The sequence below is a fragment of the Haplochromis burtoni genome, unplaced genomic scaffold (assembly GCF_018398535.1).
Source record: "Haplochromis burtoni strain Fernald_Lab_line unplaced genomic scaffold, NCSU_Asbu1 Contig_124, whole genome shotgun sequence".
NCBI lineage: Eukaryota > Metazoa > Chordata > Actinopteri > Cichliformes > Cichlidae > Haplochromis > Haplochromis burtoni.
Window position 1 is genome coordinate 1,721,479 of NW_024582485.1, and position 19,816 is coordinate 1,741,294.

At 37.6% G+C, this 19,816-nt stretch overlaps 2 protein-coding genes across 3 annotated transcripts in view; both read right to left on the reverse strand.

The window, feature by feature from the left end:
• Positions 1–794: 794 nt before the first annotated feature.
• On the reverse strand, positions 795–15,016 carry capn7 (calpain 7). 2 transcript variants are annotated; one of them, XM_005929507.2, is made up of 22 exons: positions 14,628–15,016; positions 14,260–14,368; positions 12,922–13,079; positions 12,715–12,782; positions 12,323–12,556; positions 11,901–11,987; positions 11,338–11,464; positions 10,523–10,608; positions 10,297–10,390; positions 9,658–9,804; positions 9,160–9,266; positions 8,926–9,046; positions 8,016–8,160; positions 6,705–6,804; positions 6,393–6,528; positions 6,206–6,281; positions 5,682–5,827; positions 4,598–4,660; positions 4,268–4,398; positions 3,115–3,207; positions 2,045–2,214; positions 795–979 (listed from the first exon to the last, which is right to left on the reverse strand). In XM_005929507.2, the coding sequence occupies exons 1-21, from the start codon at positions 14,727–14,729 to the stop codon at positions 2,070–2,072; spliced, it is 2,475 nt and encodes an 824-aa protein (XP_005929569.1). In that variant the 5' UTR covers positions 14,730–15,016; the 3' UTR covers positions 795–979; positions 2,045–2,069. The 2 variants fall into 2 exon arrangements, with proteins under 2 accessions (XP_005929569.1, XP_014191377.1); XM_014335891.2 differs by lacking the exon at positions 795–979 and having other exon boundaries at positions 1,908–2,214.
• A 3,665-nt stretch (positions 15,017–18,681) lies between these two features.
• LOC121815055 (macrophage mannose receptor 1-like) overlaps positions 18,682–19,816 on the reverse strand; it is a 3,744-nt gene continuing 2,609 nt past the window's right edge. The window contains exons 2-3 of the mRNA XM_042223951.1: positions 19,367–19,467; positions 18,682–18,970 (exon numbers count right to left, since the gene is read on the reverse strand). Of these exons, the coding sequence (XP_042079885.1) occupies positions 18,833–18,970; positions 19,367–19,467 (239 nt within the window). The 3' untranslated portion in view covers positions 18,682–18,832. The remainder of the gene's footprint in view (positions 18,971–19,366; positions 19,468–19,816) is intronic.

Genomic DNA, 19,816 nt, shown 5'->3' on the forward strand with positions numbered 1-19,816 from the left:
CTTTTCTTTACAGTAAGTGCTTGAATATCACAGAGATGATTCTTAGGTCCGCAAACAACTACAATCAGCTCTGTGACAACTGACTGAACTCCTTCGCTTTTAGTTAAACTGATGCAATTAAAAGCTAAAAAAACAAACAAACAAACAAAAGCCATATAGTAAGCTGACCATATCATTTTTCAAACAATGTTCCCAAGGTGAAGCATAAACTTTGATGCTGAAAACTCCAGAAATAAATGGCCTGTAGATTTTGAGTCTGCAAGTTGCAATGCAATGAGAAAAACACTGAACCTTTCTTCTTGTGAGATCAAAAGTCCTTCGGTGAGTTGACTCAATGGTTTTCCATTCAAATGTCTCTAAGCATACAGTACAGTTAATGAGTGTAATATTGGCCGGCTGCTTCCACATGATGCAACATATTCCTCATGTTAATTTCAGCATTGGTATTTCAGGGTCTCTAGCCCAAATCCAAATCTAATACAATCACGTACCTCTATGATTGCAACACATATTGTTGCCCAGGGATTTGTGATGCAACTGTAAAGCTTGGCAGAGATGAGCAGCAATGAATATAGCAGCAGCATCTGTACATGACAGACTGCTGATAGCTGACATCACCCAAAAGAAACTTTCTACACGATAAACTGAGGAAACACGGTGACTTAGGTTGAGCTGCTGTTCGCACCGATGAACCAAAGAGTAAACACGATGAAAAAGAGTTTAAAGTGCAGTGCATCAACAAAACAAAAGGTAAACATATTATGGGTACTTGGCAAGACATTTAAGTTTGTAACAGTGACAATCAGACATCTACACGCACCCACATACGCACGCTCAGGTATAACAAACTCAGCGTGAATCCTGTCAGTGAAATCAGGCTGTTTCTCACTCAGCCATCACATCCACAGACAACATGTAGAGACATCATTCGACTGCTGCCATACTGGATTCCCTGTGATGCTGCTCTGCTGCACTGCTCCTGAGAATTAAAAATAATATTTTGTTGGTGGTTCAAAGAAACTAACTGCCCCTTCCACCTGACATGTTAACTGTTTTTTTAAAACAGCTTTTTTGGCAGCTTATTTAATTGCTAGAAGAAGTGAATGTCACAACAGATACGATTTCGATATACTCGGAAAGTGATTTAATTACTTCCCAGAAACAGCATGTTGTGTTTTTTTAATTGTGGTTGTCAGTGTCTTTGAAGCTTTGAAGTAATGAGCACCTCAAACATGAAACCCTTGGACTACTTTTCTCATTTATATGAGAGTTGTGTGTTTTCTTTCCCCTGGTCTTTTAATTAATTTTGAATTTCAGCTTCATCATTTCATTTACTTATGTGTATAGTTCAACACTGGTTGGCTTGCTGCTGGTCACATTTTAGACTGAATGCACTCAGCTACAATCCAAAAGTACCGTCATATCTTAAATACATCATCCTTGTCTTAAAATTAAACCTGTGATTCGAAACCACAAGGCTGTAGCTCTTTAGAGCTGAGGTGTTCACCGCAGCAAAACAGATCCTGTGAAGAAGTAGAAAAATCTGCTGTGTTTAAGTAGCGATGTCACTAATTCTGCAGCTTCAACCCCGTTACTGCTCCACATCCCGATGAATGCCAGATGTGTCTGTATAATCATTATTGTTCAGATTTGCCTACAATAAGAACAAAAATGTTGATACTAATTATTCTAGTTGAGGAACTGTGTGCCTTATTAGGGCAAAAGGAGTTACTGCTCTTAACACCATTACTTTGTGAGGCTTGTAATGGGCTGTTTTCTAATTTGGCAGAGATGTTTTTTTGTTTTTGTCCCAAGATGCCTTGATGGTTATGCGTTTTAGTCCATATCAAAGTGCCTCTTTGATTATATCTCCAGAACAGCTTTGTGGTATCCTTGAGTCAGTTTTGAAATTCAAGTCCACATCAGCAAAAGTCTCAGTGAAAGAAGAGAAAATGCTAGCAGCAGTCACATTCTGGGCTTTGTGGAGGCCTTGGCATTTCCAAAATGCAGTTTCAGAAATATATTCCACAATGCCACCAAGTACCTTCCTCCCAATCCCAGCTCCATCTTCATTGGAGCTGGGAGACCTTCAGGGTTGAAGTACTGCTGAAGTCCAAAAAGAAGGGTCCTTCCTGTTTAGGCAGGAAAGTGGTGGGGGTGACGTTATAGATGCCTGCTGGGACATGATCCACCTCCATGTAGCAGAAACCACATCTGCAAGAAGCAAGGAAGAGGCTGTGACATTCATTTATGGCAGAGGTTGATGTCATTTCAGAGGTGTGGGAAACTAAACATCACATTTTCATTTTAAAAGATAAGCAGACTAACTCTTCTTCATTCGAACGACTTTGACTTAACCGTACTTCCTGTAAATGCTTTTATCAAAAAAAAAAAAAAAAAAAAAAAAGAGTTTTTAATCTTCCAAACCTAACCAAATCTATAACAGAATAATTTGTTGATGTTATTTTAATTTTATTTTTTTAAACCTGGCAAGTAATCAGGAACACTTTCAAATTCTCTTAAGGAAACTGGGTTTGCTAAAAAGACTTAAACATCTTAAACAGCAGCAAAAATCTGAAAAAATCGTAACACACCAACTGATAAAATGCTGCCCCCTGGTGGTAAAATCTAAAATTACTGCATGTCAAACACTGAACTCACTCAGCTATGCCCACATGCTTGTAAACAATAAAATCCACAGCTTAATACATATTCCTGCTGACCGTTTTAGTATTGACCTGTTAAAAATTTAATGATGGTAAAGATCTACAATCGCAGATGGAGACACGTTTTTGAGGAACAAAATTAATTGATCAATAATTTCGAAATATGCAAATTGTAGAAAGAAACATTTTTGTGATCCCTTACAGCAGTAATAAATAAATACTTTCAATCAAATTAAAATTAATTTTGCCCTCAGAAAGTCACAAAGATATCGCATCAGATCAATGTACTACTCAGATGTAACAATGCTCCTGATGCTCTAAGTGAACTCAAACAAATCTTCTGTAGTGTTGATAAATGACCAGACATCAAACTCAGCTTATGGTCAGGGTGGACTTGTTGCTCTGCAGCTTGTGTACCTTTCACGATGATGCCTGCTCATTACTGTACCTGTAATCGCCACTGGTCTTCTTGTGGAAGGCAGCTGAGCCTGGATCACCCACTGTCGACACTGTCACCATCTCAAACCCAACGCTGTACTGCCTGCAGACACAGAACAGAAATAAAATGCAGAGAATAGCAACTGACTTCTACACAGATCAAAGATGCTCAAGCTAAAGTCATAGGGTTATCCATTGTTGAGGAAAAATAAGAGCTTTTTGTTTTGCCTTTATTTGGTTTCCTGCAGTGCAGAGATGGACTTTAGTGCAACAAGCCTGTGTGTCTCAGTATGTAAGGTAGAAAGAAGGTAAGAGATTGAGCCAGAGGATTTTTATGTGCTAATGCTACATGAGAAAAGTCATTTAGCCGTTGTGCTAATAAGTCACTTAAAGCTAGTCAAACAAATATGCTTGAAATGAAGTAAAATATAAGTGGCAACGCCCTAAAATTATTGCCATTAACGAGGAGATTTAATGCCAGAAAAACAAAACAACTACAAAAACATCTGTCATTGGCATGGTGAACAAACGCCTTAGTTTTTGTGCCATCTGCGTCACTGTTAACCCTCCCTACAGTGTGAACAACTAGAAAAGCATAACTTGGTTTATCTGTTGGACTGCAAATCTTGTTTCAGGCGAACATTTAACAAATTCAAATTTCATTTCACTTCTGAAGTCTTTATATGATAATGTAGCACAGAGTGACAAAGACTTTCAAGTAGTTTTGGCTGTGCTGACATAAATTCCATCAGTTGGTTAGAGATCTGAAGTGCGCCAAAATAAGTGCCGTGACCACGACCCCGGAGGACTAATTTAACCCAATTTTGTGTTATAAAATCTAATTTTCCCAGAATCTTTTTGCTGGCATTTTCTAAGTAGCACATAGATACCCAGACTAAGAGGTTGATGATGCTGATGGTTTCAGTGTTTGTTTTATGTCATCATTTTCTGCTATATGCAGATTATACAACTACGAGCACAGATGAAGTAAAAGTAAAACAAGCTTTTAAATCTATTGGACCTAAAACTACATGAATGATTTCAATGAAAATTGAAAACTGTGCTCCTATTAGGATATTATTGTCATATAGAGACCCAATTTACTCTATACCACATTTGGTATATTGCGCCTCAGTATACCAACTAGGGTATAGGGGGTTCACCTGGATCCTCGGAGCTCGATGAGCAGCGGTCCGGACCGTTCCAGGTTAATCTGATAGATTGGGTTGTTTTTGTACGAGTCTTTGTAGTTTCCACAGCCACCGGCACTGAGCCCCTTCCACTGACCATTGATCTGAAGACAGAAATCAAGTCAGTAAACATAATATCCACAATATCCAACTGTTTGGACAAGATAAATATATTCACAGAATACAGTTAATATAATGTTGTCTAATTTAGCTAACCAAATTGCCCAAAAATGTACCAGTCCTAAATTACATGATACATGACATAATGCACAGAATGTAGTTGTTGATTTATAGATAGCATACCCTTTTTGTGTTAGTGAAGGGATTTGGGATCTTGGAGAAGGTGAATTTGCATCCAGTGTAGACCTGCATAAAGAAACAACCTCCATTATTTTAGGGTTCACATTGTTAGTGGGCAAACTGCTCAGTAAAATATTCAAATTTCAATTCATACCCTACCTAATAATACTCCTTCATCATCTATAACTTTGTCAAACTGTGCATATTGTAGCTCAAAACACTGTAGAAAACTGTGAATTCTTAACCATCTGCTCATAAAATAAATCTTTTATATCAGTGCCATTCTGGCAAAAGAAACATTAGGAAAGAAATCTGATTTTCTGCTCCGGCTTTGATCTCTGGTGAAAACACAGTGAACACGAGAGAGTTCAATCAGTTATTCCAAAGATGATATTCAAAGAGAAACACTGATGTGAGCTGATAGGAGGGGATTTTTTCTTCACGGCTGGCTTGTTGGAGACAGAGGGAGAGAGAGAAACTGAGAGAAAGCCTGCAGTGTTTACAGCAGTCGTGTTGCTGTTACAGAATTCACACACACATAAAACACAAAGCTTCCAGCTGACACGTGCACACGAGTGCACGTTGTTTTTTTTAATGAGGGATTTCAGTATAAACTGTTTTCCCAAGTCCTCACTGCGGTTTGCAAGAGGAGTCCATGAATTATAAATAACTAAAAAATATATTTGGGTCACGCAGCACATGCGTGCACTTAAAAAGTCCCTGAGAATCTACACTCAAGGACCTGCTTTTTCAGACAAGCTGAAGAGGGTGTAGCAGAATAATGTGAGAGGTGAATTTTAATTTATAGGGAGAGGAGATCAGAGAAGAGCAGTCACTGTTCCTAACTGCATGTATAAGTATGTACAGTAAGTCTGACAGAAACAAAAACAGACATCGTGCTTATTCTAGCATAACAAAATGCCCAATAGATAGCTTTGAAACTGTTGTTACCAGCTGTCACATCAAATTCTAGTTAGAGTTAGAAATGATTTCAGTAGGGAAAAAAAAGAATTAAGACTAGACTTTTTAAATTACTTTTCAGATTGTACTTCTGTGTATGAGCATAAACAGAGTTAACATCTCTCACCCGCAGTGTGTAGTTGATGGTGTTCTGTTTCTCGTACTGGGAAACCACCAGGGTAAAGGTGTGTGTTCCTGCACTGGTCAGCTTCATCTTGGTCAGATAGTGAGGACTGTTGATACGGATGCCATCTATGAAAGGAGGGGGATCCGCTGGGGAGGAAGAGGAGGTGTTCAAAATAAATAACCACACGGTAGCTTACAGATAACGTAAAACTTTCTTCAAACTCAACTTCTAACTGAATTTCTTCTTAACCTCCAGTATCAATTGTATAGGGTAGTAAATGTTAGTGAAGTGAAGTTTTTCTTTGTGTCGTTGTAAAAAGGGCGATGCATCACTAAAGCCAGGGCTCTGCAATAGACTAATCTCTTTCTTCCAGGCATCTGACCTTGCTGTATGCGGCGGAAGGGCAGAAATAAAGGCTGCCATCAATCTCCTGCTACCATTCATCTATAGTGGAACTGTCCTTGCTCGGTGGTGCAGAGAAAGAAAGAAAGAAAATGTCCTCTAAGGCATCTATCAAACCTCACCTGGATAGTAAACCTTCTTGCCATCAGTCTTGTAAACGACCAGCGTGATGAACTCTCTGTTTTGTGCAAAATCATCCTGGACAGACACAGTCATAGCACAAAAGTGTAGCATTACAGTATCAGACCACCACATTAATGGAAATGAAATCTGGATGAAATAAAAAACATATCAGATCTGTGCCTTTACCTTATCAGTGATGTGTCTGGTGAGAAGCACCCACACAGCAGCACCACCAGCTGGACACTGAACCTCCAGCCTGTATTGGGGATTGTTGGCAAGACTGTACACATCCTTCACTGGACCCTGCTTTCCATCCCAGGTACTGCAGATGGAAAAGAAACCAGAACATAGACATGTCAGTGTAGAATGTCACAAAATGTACCAGAATATTTAAGAGTAAGATACTATGTAATGTTTTTTGTTCCCTTGAATAGTCTTTAAAATGTGAGTGACAAACTCTGCATCCATAAAACATGAGTAATATAAATTAACAGACACCTGTGAATACAGGAGGAGTTTTTAAAGAGTGCCGGATTCCAGCTCAGGTAGATGACATCATAGTATTGACAAAGGTCCTCCCATGCGATCCAGAACACACCTGGAAAGCAAACACAAGTTGATCGTTAACACTAATTTATCATTTTTTAATCATTTTAAGTTTGCCAAGAGAGATAAAAATTGTTTGGATTTATACCCTCACAGTGACTTCAGGTATATACTGGATTTCATTAGCAACATATCGACTATGTCATAAGCTTATGAATAAAGTCAGCGCTGCACATCATGGTGAGTAACTTTTGTAACTTTTGCTTTCTTAGCAAGTGATTTTAATTTTTAAACACTCTCCAATGTTTATTATTTGTAAAGCATAATATTTTTATTCTACCTTTTTAAGCTCTTTTGTGGATACTATTTCATTTTGAATAAATTTTTTATTTATATGGCACCCATTCACAACAGCAGTTATCTTTCCATCCACTTTCTTCTGTTTATCCAGTTTAGGGTTGGTGGAAGTCGATCCCAGCTGCCTTTAGGTACACCCTGGTCATGTTGCCAGTGAGTCACATGGTGGACACAGAGAGACAGATAACCATTCACACCAAACCTTTTTACCTATGGCCAATTTGGAATCACTAATTAACCTAACCTGACTAACTGAATGTCTTTGGACTGTGGCAGAAAACCAGTGTACATGGACACCGGGAAGAACATGCAAACTACATACAAAAAGATGGTGGATCTGGTGACAGTGAGAAGGAATCAGTTTGCTAATCTATGGGTCCATTTATTTTCTTCTTTTTATCAAATTCATATTTTATTAAACTGCAACACCGGTAAACTGTCTTCTGAGATATTATGGCAAATGTTGAAGATTTCAGCACCTCTGTCTCTTTCTGTGATGGGAAAGTGTAAACACTAAAACCACCTGACAGAGGCAACCAGAGTGAGGCATACCCTCTATTTAATCTAACACTGTGTGAGTAATTTTATGCATGACGCAAGGTGCCACATATTTCTATAACATTTAAAATACCCTTTGATTATTTAAGAATGTAACTAACATTTTCACAAGGTTCTTAAATGCACACACAGTAAGTGTATATATAATGTGTAACTTCAAAAAAAACGTAAAAAAATAAATAAAAATAGTACATTAGTTACCAGGAACAGAAAAACAAACCGACTGTAACAGCTAGACTGCGACTGAATATGCTCCATACCCTGGAATTACTTAAAGACAGAATATAAAGACCAATGTGTGTGACCAATGTCAAAGTACTGAATGTAAAACTCAATAAACTCAGATACCGTTATCAAACTTCTGAGCTGTCTTGGGGTCAAAGTTGAGGTATTTCAGGAGCTCAGGTGTCCAGTTCTTCTCATCGCGCTCACTGTAGCGCCCCTTCCACCGCAGATGACTCCACGGATTCTTTAGCTGCAGGAATCGCATTTTCTACAAGAGAAACAAACCCACAGGTATGAGGTTAATCACACGACCAGAAAAAAAAATGACAGAATTATCTAAATATACTACAAACTAGCGGGTTTACTAAACATTTACTAAGCAAGATTATAAGAATGAAATGCTCATTCTTCAGTTTAGCGTCATGAGGAATTTTTTGTATTTTGGGAAGTTTAAAAATGTTTTTTTTTTCTTTTTTTTTAAAAACTTTGTTTTCATCATTTTTTTAACCTACTGACATGAGCAGCTTGTTAAGGAAGTCATAATTGACAATCACTAGCAAGACCATGCACAGAGACCTTTTAAAAGCTTCAGAGATACCTGCACAGCCGGTTAGCAGGGCTGAATTCAATTCATATTGAAATATTGAGTTCACCAGTGTTACGGATATCGGCGCTGCAGCAGGGTCAGTATAATATAAATGTCATAAGTCTGATTTCCCCCCATACTCCATCTCTGAGTCAATATAAGGCAGATGAAAAATTGAAGGAAACGCTGAATGTGCAACCGCAATAGTACGACAATCCCATCGTTCCTTTATCTTTGTATACAAATTTAACTTGATAAGTGCTTAAAGAAACAAACCAGGTGAAAAGTAGAAACATTTTCTCACAAACATCAATCTGACTTTTTTTTTGCAACAAAATCAGTTCCCCCTGCTGGGAATTAGAAAGTCCACTATCCATTGTGTATGAGGGGCCACTAATGGCTTGATGTGTATAAACTGACAGTATAATGTAAACAACCAATGCTAACCTTGTATTCCCTGATGTCAAGAACAGCGTAGGCGTGTGTTGGCACTAAACCCCATCTTTCCCCTTCCTCCTCTGTCATTACACCCGTTGCTGTGGTGATGAGAACGTCACCCCTGTGAAACCTTAAACAGGAGAGAGAGAAGCAGATACAGAGTGAGAATAAGCACAGATGTTTAGTTGAGGAATTTATTATGGCCTATAAAATAATTATGCCTGTGCAAGTCTGTGCACCTACCTCTGGAAGAGCATGCGGAAGGTGTCGTCCCTGTTGAACGACTGATTGTCAGAGTGCATAGCGATGCGTTCAGGGATCCAGCCAGTGAGAGCATGCAGATCAATATTCTGTAAAAATTAGGCTATTATGAAAACAGTTCTTAAGAAAACTAATTTCTTGACTTTGACATCAGACTTTTTTCGAATTCAGAATATATGCAGAAAGTTGTTCAACAGCATGGCTGCAAAATTTAAAAAAAAAAAAAACAAGCTTTTTGGAGTTACTAAACCTGGAAGTGAACTAATTACAAAGACACAAATTTATCAAGCTAAAAAAAATGCACATTTATTTTTAAATATATTTAAACTTATTGCAACTGTACATCCCTTTCTCCTCAGTTCCAGCAAATCCCTGCACAAAATATTTTACTTAATTACTTTTTATTGGGGAGCTGTCTTTAGATGTTACCAGGTTACACCAGGAGAAATCACTAATTAACAAATGTCCCGGTTTACTCACCGAGTTGGAACCAGGGAAGTCGTAGCCGCCCATCACCTTCATGTAGGCCTTCTCAATCAGGGACACCCAGAGCTCGTTCCTGTTGCTGGAGTAGGAGCACAATAACTCTCCATTGCGATCCACTGGGAGGAAGTCATCTATAATAACCTGGAACAGGCAAAGAGTCAGTTTCTCAGTTTAAGGAAAGCAGGAGTAATATAACAAAGAACATAACTATAACTTTTTCTCATGCACAGCAGTTATCAGATAGAAGTAAGACTTTTTCCCCACTTTCCATTTTTTGAAGTAAAAAAAAAAAAAAAAAAAAAAAAAAAAAAAAAAAAAAAAAAAAGAGGATGAATTTGTATACTTAAAAAAATAACTATGGTATTGTTATATTTAAATTAATATCAGAATGCATTATTAAATCTACAAAAAAAAAAAGAAGAAAAAAACCCCACAACAACACAAAACCCAAAACAAAAAAAACAAAACAAAACAAGATATTTTCTTTTGCATCATGAACAGGTGACATGAGCGTAAACATTTCACAAAGTACTTTTTTTATGCTTATTTCAACTCACATTGTAAAGACAAAATATTTGCAATGCAAATAACCAACAGGTAACAGGTAACTGACTGTTGTAATTCGTTGTTTACCTTCCTGGGAACTCCGTTGATATGGAGTTTGACCATGTACTTTCCACAAGGGTTGTATTCTGGCTCTCCTCGTCTGTTCTGAGGGTAGATTATGCTGCAACACACACACATGCAAGGTTCAATGGCTATTTTGCTTTTTAGTATGAAAGACAGTTTAAATTAAAATGCACTGCATGCTGATGTGCCATAAAAACAATATCAGTAAAGAACAGAAGCTACACAGCACCTGGTGATGAGTTTTTTGTTGTAGCGTCTCTCGTAGGCTGCACTGATGGCTAAAGAGGCCACAAACGAACAGTCAGATACCACCGTCTGGACAGAAGATGAAATGAGGAAATCAATGTGAACGGGTTAATATAGAATTACATACATTTAAATACATTGCATAAAATCACCACTACTTTAAGTCTGAGTTTGGACTTTTTACACTGAATGTTCAGTTACATATCAAAAGGTTTTTTAAATAGTCTCTCATAAAAACGCTTATCTGTGGTGTTACTGTGCCATCTACTGGATGAATTTAAGCAGTAAACAAAAAAAAATTCTTTACCATACCCATGGTAAAGAAACAAATTTTAAATGCATGATTCTTCAATAACCAACATTAGAACAATAATTGTGCATTTTTTTTTCTGCCCATTCTATTGGTTTTTGTCTTTTGCCCTTCTCCCCCGTCCCTCTTCTCAGCCGTTTTCTCTTTCCCTCTTTCTTTCTCCCCTTCTTTCCCCCAGTCAAGTCTGTCCTGTATTCAGTAAGTGAAAATAAAATAAACAATAAAAGGTGAATCAAATGGACCATTATGGCAAGGCTGGGATGGTCAATTTGGTAAAGTAAATCCGTTGGGCATCTTTTTAGACAATAATTCTGATGGCAAAAGAGCCAAACGGGACAGGCCAAAAAAAAAAAAAAAAAAAGAACAATAATTGTGGTAAAGGACAAAGTTTGAACAAGATTTTTATTTAATATTCAAATATAAGGATTTTAGAAAATACATGTAGAGATCAACTGAGGATTGTGGAAATAAAACGAAACCAGTCCAACCTGTTTGATGCTGAAGCTGGACACAGACATGATCATGGTGGGGTTATTGCAGATCTCATCTGGCCGAACCCAGCGGGAGAAGATGGCTTTCTGTTTGGGTGACAAAGCCAGTTTCCCTGATTTGTCCCTGGTGAGAAGAAAAAAATAAAAGAAAAACAAAAACTGTATTTAGCCAATTCAGTCACACATTTTATTTTTCTATGTCACCAAATTTCAACTACACTAAGTTTCTGTCAGTAATTCCCACATGCATTGGACCAAAGCTTCATATATGTAATGTTTTCTACTAAAAAACCCACATTTGTTATACGAATTTAACCTGGAAAAACTTCTTACAACCACATCTCAAAGCAAAAGTGTTTTAGTGTTGAGTGTTTCAGGTATCCTTCCCTTCAATGTGTCAAGAAACAGATACTGCAGTTTCTACAAATCTTAAGACTGTCTCCAAAATACATACATCCGCACATGACTTTTCTCTCCTGAATGTCTCAGTGAGGCTTGTATTAGCTTTGAAATAATGTTACTATTATAAAAACTGACTGCAAACAATAAAGCAAACTCACGAGAAAGGTACAGGAAAGGCAAATCGCTCTTTAAGGTCCACGCTCATGAAGGGCACGTAGGCTATGCCATTGATTGTAGATGTACTCCTGAAAACAAAGCACAAGTTTAATGAAATAGAAAAGCTTTGACACATAATTTTGCAATAGTATTTACATATTTAAAAAGGATAAAACCATTAGGGCATTAAAAGGCCCTATATAAGTTTTCCAGGCATCTTTTGCATCCAAAGATTTCAAAATAATCTCATCAAAGGCTGAGGCAGTTATTTCATTTGCCACCTGGTGCAGTGATTTAGCACAAAACTACATTAAAAAAAAATGTAAATGTTATACTTTCTAAAATTTTTCAGCAACTAGAAGGGTATACTAAAGGGATACCCAGAAACATTGGCCTTTATAACATATTCAGTGAGCCTTCTCACCTGAGTACCTCGATCTCCTCAGATGTGTAGCGCTGACCTTGGGGCTCACTGGACTGCACAGCCCGGACAGGTTGGGATTGCTGTCGGTCATTGAGGCTGAAGTCTGGCCCAAGAGGGAGGAACTGGCGGACAGGTCCTCCTGAACTAGCACCAGTGCTGGGCTTGGTTCCAGGAGCCCCTGTCCTGTCCTGAGCTGAAGCCGATTTGGACTGGGATTCTTTAAGACCTTCGGCTCTGGCAAAATATAGTGGAAGAAGTTTTTTTTGTTGTTCGTTTTTTTTTAACATGCAAAAAGTGAAAACAACAACATTAAAACAAAAAGCTCTAGAGCATTAAAATGAATGATGAACACTCTAGTTTACAACACAAAACCAGGACCATTTTATATGTACCTGTCTAAAGCTTGACGTGCCAGCTGTTTCAGTTTGTTCTGCAGCACTTGCTCAGATGTTTCATTGGACTGGTGAAAACAAAACAAACAAAAGAAATCAGGAAGAGGAATTAATGTGAGCATGAGTAGGGATAATATGAGGGAAGTCTAAGTGTAAGTCAGTGAGTGACATAATGAAAAACAGAAAGGGGCCTAGTGAGAGACTAACCGTTTTAATGCACAGCTCCACAGCCTGAGTGTACAGTTCAATAGCTTCATCATCATTTCCCTTTTCATCTTCCTCAAAGGCTTGGGTAACCAGGAAGTGGGCACGCTCCAGGTCCACCTGGTGCCGGGACTTCAGTGGGTCACTTTTCTGTGCTTGAACTAATGTCAAAGGTCAAAGGAAGGAATGGTTAAGACAACAGGTAATTTGACCTAATTCATTTTCCCATGGAGTATTAATGTTGTTGTCATAGAGGATTTTTAATGGACACCAAGCTATCCAAACCTGTTTTTAGCACATTATACTTGAGTAAATGAAAACTCAAGATGAAAGTTGGAAATATGAATATCTTCATTACAAAACAGGCGCTTTTCTTTGTCTCTGGCTAAAACCTGAACAACATGCAGGAAAAAATACCAAAGACTTGTTGGACAGGTCCAGATTAAGACCAGACACTAGATAAGGAGATTAATGCTCCCTAGTCTCTCCTATCTGACCCAAAGACTCATCTTAAGTACTGTCTGCCCATATTTGTCTCTCATTGTATTCAGTAAGTTAAACAGAATTTAACCTTCCAACAACTTTTCGTGAGCCACCTTTAATCTCTTGAACAGTGCAGAAATAGTGCTTAAACTATCAGTTTAGTAAGTTTACTGGTGCAACTTAATACAACAGCATACAAAAACCCCACCTTTAAAAATGTCATGAAGTAATTATTATTCTTTGTTAATGCTGGCTCAGACAGGTGCTAAGTTAACTTAGTTGTGATTTTTTTGGTAGCTTTCTGGATAAATGATAGAAAGATGATAGAAAAAAAGAGCAATCAATTTCTACATTTCATATCATCGAAATCACTAAACAGCAATACCCAGCATTACAAATCATCTAGTGGTAACAGGACTCTTGTACATTCTGTGGCCACACCCATGTGAACACACAAATCAAGAGCATGAGGAGAGTCATGGAAAAAACTGGTCAGACAGAAACCGAGAAACTGTCCTTTTCAGTAAAAAAGAGAAACATTTTCTTACCCATTAAACACTTCACCTCTTTAAAGGTGTTGCTCAAGATAAATCAACAACTCCAGTAAAACAGGATAATGAGTGTCTTTTAGACAACAAGTTTAATGAACAACATGTGGAGTGTGTTTATTATAATAGTTTCCAGCTATCCATACATTAATTAAAATGGGAGTATATTCAGTTCCAGGTCTATATTTTCATTCTATATTACTAGAGTAGCTTTTATGTGATTTATATTTCACATTAAGCCTTCATTTGTAAGTCATCTGAAAAGCCATCAGAAGCAAACCCCTTTGTGCCTATTGTGAGGTGAGCTTACCTGCATTGTGGAGGGCTTGAACCCGATCCAAGTATTCATTCACTTTCTCCTGGATCCCGTCCAGTTTGGACCCTGCCATGCCAGCATAAATGAGGGCCTGAGCTGCCTCCTATGGAAATCAAACATAAAAGAGGCAGCGGTTAGAAAAGTATCACATCCGGTCACTAAGTACTGGCATCCAGGGACACTAGCAACCCTCAACTTTGACCAAATATATCTGTAAACTGTTGATTCGTGAAGTAGTAGACTTCTTAAATCTAATCCTGCGGCTATTACAGAAATGAAAGTGAGTTTGAACTTCTAAGATTAGCAAAATGCTAACCCTGAAAAACAGCATACGTATACAGGTAAAACTTATTGGCACTTACCTTATAATAAAATACAGCCTCGTTATATTTGCCATTCTGGTCATATGTTACAGCTGTTTTGGCAAAAGTGACAGCATCAAGTTCCAGCGCCGCGGAGTCCATGTCGAACAAAACTTGTTGACAGAGTGACAATCTCTCAGTTAGCCAGAACAGGCTAGCTAACCGTTAGCTACCTATAAAATGTCTACAAACAAAATATCTGCTTTTCTCTGTTGGCACTGTTCATTCTATCAACTCGGAAAAAACATAGTAAAGATAATGCTGATACGTGGTGTTGATCCCACAGCCAAAACTACCACGGTAAAAGTTTTCCTCTGCCTTTTATCAAATGACTACAACATTAGCAGACACCAAAACAACCATACTGTTTCCGGGCGACAATTCGCGCAGTCGCAGTAGAAACGCTAGCGCTGTTGAACAAGAGCACGACGTTGCGTTCACGAGCAGGGAAGAATAATTTTTTTTAATACAGCTAACGTTATTTATTGGCAATTGGTAAAATATTGCAGTATAAGTCTAGTCTTTCTTTTTTCTTTATGAGCCATACCATGAAAATATGGGAAAGAGGATGATGCAGAAGTATACAAAGGGTCAGAATGAGTTATGTCTGACCAGGCTTACATGGTTATGAGAGGGATAGTGGATACATTGGACACAGGATTTTGATTACGGAGCTGCCAATCAAGAGAAAAAGGGGAAGAGCAATCGTTTTAATGAGGATTTTTTTTTTCCAGAATCACATTTGTTTGCTAAAAATGGTAGAGGATGATTTTACCTGTTGGAAAACTTTACCCGTCTCAAAAATATTTTTTTCTTGCTGATCCCTAATAAACCCTCTATTTCTTGGTTTAAGTCACTACACTCAAACATCTCAAAATTTTTATGGAAAAAAATAGATTTCAGTATGTTTTAAAAATAGGTCAAAACAAAGATTTTTAGAGAGCTCATGGTTAGGGCTAGAACAAGCACTCAGCTGAAGAGTAGAAATCTGCTTTAAAACTGTTTTAAATCTTCACTTATCCTCTGTAAACTAACACCCATTTGGAGTCTAGATATCAGAAAAAGAAAATACAACATTTTCCTTCGTGGCACGAGAAAAGAATTACAAATGTAAAAAAATCTAGAACATGTTATTCAAGACAGAAACTTTACTTATTTCCAATAACATGTATCAAATTATGAAATCAGCAACAGTAAATTTCTTGAATATCAGTAAATGATTGGTAAATGGCCTGTATTTGTATAGCGCTTTACTACTTCCTAAGGACCCCAAAGCACTTTACACATCTAGTCATCCACCCATTCACACACACAGTCACACAACTGGTGATGGCAAGCTACATTGTAGCCACAGCCACCCTGGGGCACACTGACAGAGGCACCTGTGATACAGGCAAGATTTAATACCAATCAACTGAACTGAGGTTATTTTTAAAATAGATGACTCAATTTCCTTCCCAACTGCAAAATGGGAGCAAGATCAATCCCTCAAGATAAAAACCTCTCAACACAAATGTGTTTAAATTCCTTAATCTGAGAACTATATGCAAGCTCTAAGGTCTTGTACGCCTGTTCAGAGTTTCTGGCAGAGTATATATGAATAGCTATGCACATGGTTTAGTTGCTGTTTTCCAACCTTACCTCACTGTGAGTCTTAGGTCAGGTAAGTGAATTATCTATGGATGTGCATACAGCAAACATAGTTCTGAATGCCTTATATACCTCTTGAAGAAAACTATCCTTGGGAACTGGAAATCGAAAAATTATTTGTGCATTACTCAATATAAAAATGTAATCTAGAGAGAATGTCTGCCACCTCAAAACAGCAAATAGGGAAATTAGAATTTTGTTTTCATCTGCTTGCTGCAGATCAGATATATTCTGTACATAAAATACCAATAGCTCCACGAAGCCATGGAACCATTTGAGGTGACTCATAGTTTTCAATACATATAAAAATACTCAGAATAAAATTAGTTTGACTCCCAATAAACAATCTTCTTTATGATTTTAGTATATCCAAAACTAAAACAGGATATACATTTTCAATAAGAAAATCTTTTAAACTGTTTATTCTCAGTGCTTCTGATTTTAACCTTTCACATAAATACAACTATCTTAATGTGCATCATACACATAAAGGTATGATGCAATTGTCTGTTAGATGTGAGCATGTGGTAACAACACATCTCATGTCAATAGGGACCAGATTGTCAGTCTTTTTTTCACACATATCTATTTGTTGATGGGAATTATTTATTTGTTTGAACATGTCTGAGGCATAGTTCTCACTCTGCCCCTTGTATGTTCTTATATACACTCAGAAAACACTTTATCAAGTGCACCACAGTAATACCTGGTTGGAGCCATTTTTATGGTCAGACCTCCCTTAATTCCATGTGGAGGATACTTGAAATATTTTCTATATAAATATCTAGAGACACTTGAGTCCATATTAGCATGATACCTTCAAACAGTTACTGCAGATTTGTAAGACTCTATCAAAAGTGCTCTATTGAAATAGAGACCTGTTGACTATGGGGGCTATTTGACTACAGTGAACTCACATGATGTACTATGTTGCTGGAATCAGCCATCAGAAAAATGGGTGCACTGTTGCCATGAGGAGATGGGCATGGTGAGCAACAATACTAATTTTTATCAATACTCATTTGGCATTAAAGGACACCATGTGTGCCATTTAAATATACCTCTCAAATCATTATTTTGACACCACCAGTCTGAACTGCTGATACAGGGCAGGTTGGATCCATATTTCCGTGCTGTTTATGCCAAATTCTGAGCCTACCATATGAATATTCCAGCAGACTTTCAGGCAAAAGTTTTTAATAATTTGTTTAATTATACTGAAATAACTACTGAGACAAAAAGCATAAATTTACTTTGAAAATTAACTAAACTAATGTGGGGAAAAATAAAATTACAAGAAGATAGAAGTAAATGAATAAAATCAAAACTTTGATAACAACACTAAAATAACAGTGATCTGCATAAAAACCTAAATACACAACATGAGAGTCCTCTAAAGCTGAGCTTCCTGTTGTTCCTGCTCTGTAGCTGATGTTGCTCCATTGAGCTTGACTAACACTGAAGTCACTCCATGATGTCGACATCTGTTGTATTATTTCTGTTAGGTTTTTCTTCTGTGTCTCCAGCACCTCATTTTTCATTTTGAGCATCTGTGTCTCTGCAGTCAAATTTTTGATCTGTTTTTCTAAAACTGTGGAGACTATAAGGTTACAAAGGACAGCAGCTAGTTTTTTTTAAGTGGTTTGAATATATTTACATGTTTCTTATAAATTAATGCAACAATAACTGTTAAAAAAAACACAATCAAATATAAAACATCACACTACTTTGTGTGTAAGTTTTAAAGTTATACTCACAGTAGACGTGAAGGACCATAATATTAGAATTCCCCAGCATGTCGCTAGTGATGGAAAAGATTTATTACAACAACTAAAATTATTTATAGTTTTCTTGAGAATAAAATGAAATGTGTCAAAAAAATTATTTAAATTTAGAACAGATCTATAATCACAAAGAAAACTAAACCAGAAAACCTAAAGACAAAACTAAGGCTAAACCTTTTTAAATGTAATACAGACCCCCAAAACTCAGAACACTATATGTACAGAAAAAGGCAAAAATGTAAATACAAAAACTCCAAACTCAGACAAAAAACTCAGGGTCAATGACAGCTTTTGTCATTTCTGTTTTGTATCTTTGTGGGAGATATTACATCTTAAAAAATGTTGTTTGAAAAGCCCTAAAATTCATAAACATGGTCAAAAACTTGTATTCCATTGTATAATATTTTTTATTTATTTTCAGTCAAAGGTTACACAGTTTTAAACATTTAGTTACTTTGCATGGGTACATTTCTATTCTAAATGCTCTGTCCACAAATGGCCTTTGGTAAGAATTGCTTCACAAAGTCCAGGAACAGAGATGAACAAAGATACGACCTGTCACCTGCAAACTTTAGCTTCACCAATCAGAAGAACAAAGAGGCATAAAACAGCTCACACTCTGTGATCTGAGCTTAGGATAAAGAAGGATTATTTCCAACTATCAGTCATGCAAAGCTACGCTATTATAGTCCAGCAGTCAGAGTATAGAGATGGAAATTAGTTGAATTACACAGCAGATCATCTGAGGAACATCAGCCAATAACGTTCAGACTAAACCGACCCACAGTCTTCCTTCTCACAGTAACCGGCTGTCTCCTCCTCTCTGTGGAAAATCTCCCCATCAGGCTGCGTCTTCCACCTCAGCTTCACCTCTTCTCTGATCCCTTGCTCCAGCAGCTTCTCCCTCACCTGAAACACAGTTTTCACACATTAACAGAAGCTCCTCATTAATCAGCCGTTGTTTCTGTAGTGAGCAGAAAACGTTGTTCGTGTTGTTTCTGGGGGAAATGTACTAAATGAACTGGCTGGTGATGAAACTGAAGTTTGTTATTAGGCCTCATTGCCTGTCATTGGGTCACTTCGTCTCCTCACAGTAATCAGAAATTAAATGACTTCTTCAAGTTAAGAATGAAAAAAGGTTAAATAACAAAAATTGATGGGATTCCATTAAATGAGCCCCGTATGTCTGCAGCTGTGTGCTGTCACGTTTCCCTGAACCTGGACTGTACAGACTAACTGCTCTCTATCATTTCACAGTAGTCATAGCAGTCTGTTCCTTGTATCGGGGCCTGTGTGTCCTCTGACCTGCTGCAGGATGGATTCTTGCACTGTGGGGTCGTTCAGGTCTGCAGATCCTGCCCTCAGCTGAACCTTCACTGACCTCAAGGCTCGGGAAGATTTGACATCTGCAGAGAAAGAAAAGGCCGAATTTCAATTCAATTTTATATATACAGCGCCAAATCACAACAACAGCCGCCGCAAGGTGTTTTAAACGGTAAGGTAGACCCTACAATAATACATATAGAGAAAAAAACAAGCACTTTGGCAACAGTGGGAAGGAAAAACTCCCTTTTAACAGGAAGAAACCTCCAGTAGAACCAGGATCAGGGAGGGGCGCAAGTCGGAGAAAGCAGTCTTACATATTTGTTTAATATGTGCATTGAAGGACATATCCTGGTCAAAAATGACTCCAAGGTTCCTCACAGTGTTACTGGAGGCCAAGGTAATGCCATCCAGAGTAAGAATCTGGTTAGA

What these genes read in the sequence shown, in the direction of transcription:
- capn7 (XM_005929507.2), bottom strand. Translation starts at nt 14,729, where the DNA reads ATGGACTCCGCGGCGCTGGAACTTGATGCTGTCACTTTTGCCAAAACA. An exon ending in CCAGACACATCACTGATAAG is followed by an intron (nt 6,282 to 6,392) that starts GTAAAGGCACAG and finishes GTGTCTGTCCAG; the next exon opens with GATGATTTTGCACAAAACAG. An exon ending in CAAGAAGGTTTACTATCCAG is followed by an intron (nt 5,828 to 6,205) that starts GTGAGGTTTGAT and finishes CTTCCTCCCCAG; the next exon opens with CGGATCCCCCTCCTTTCATA.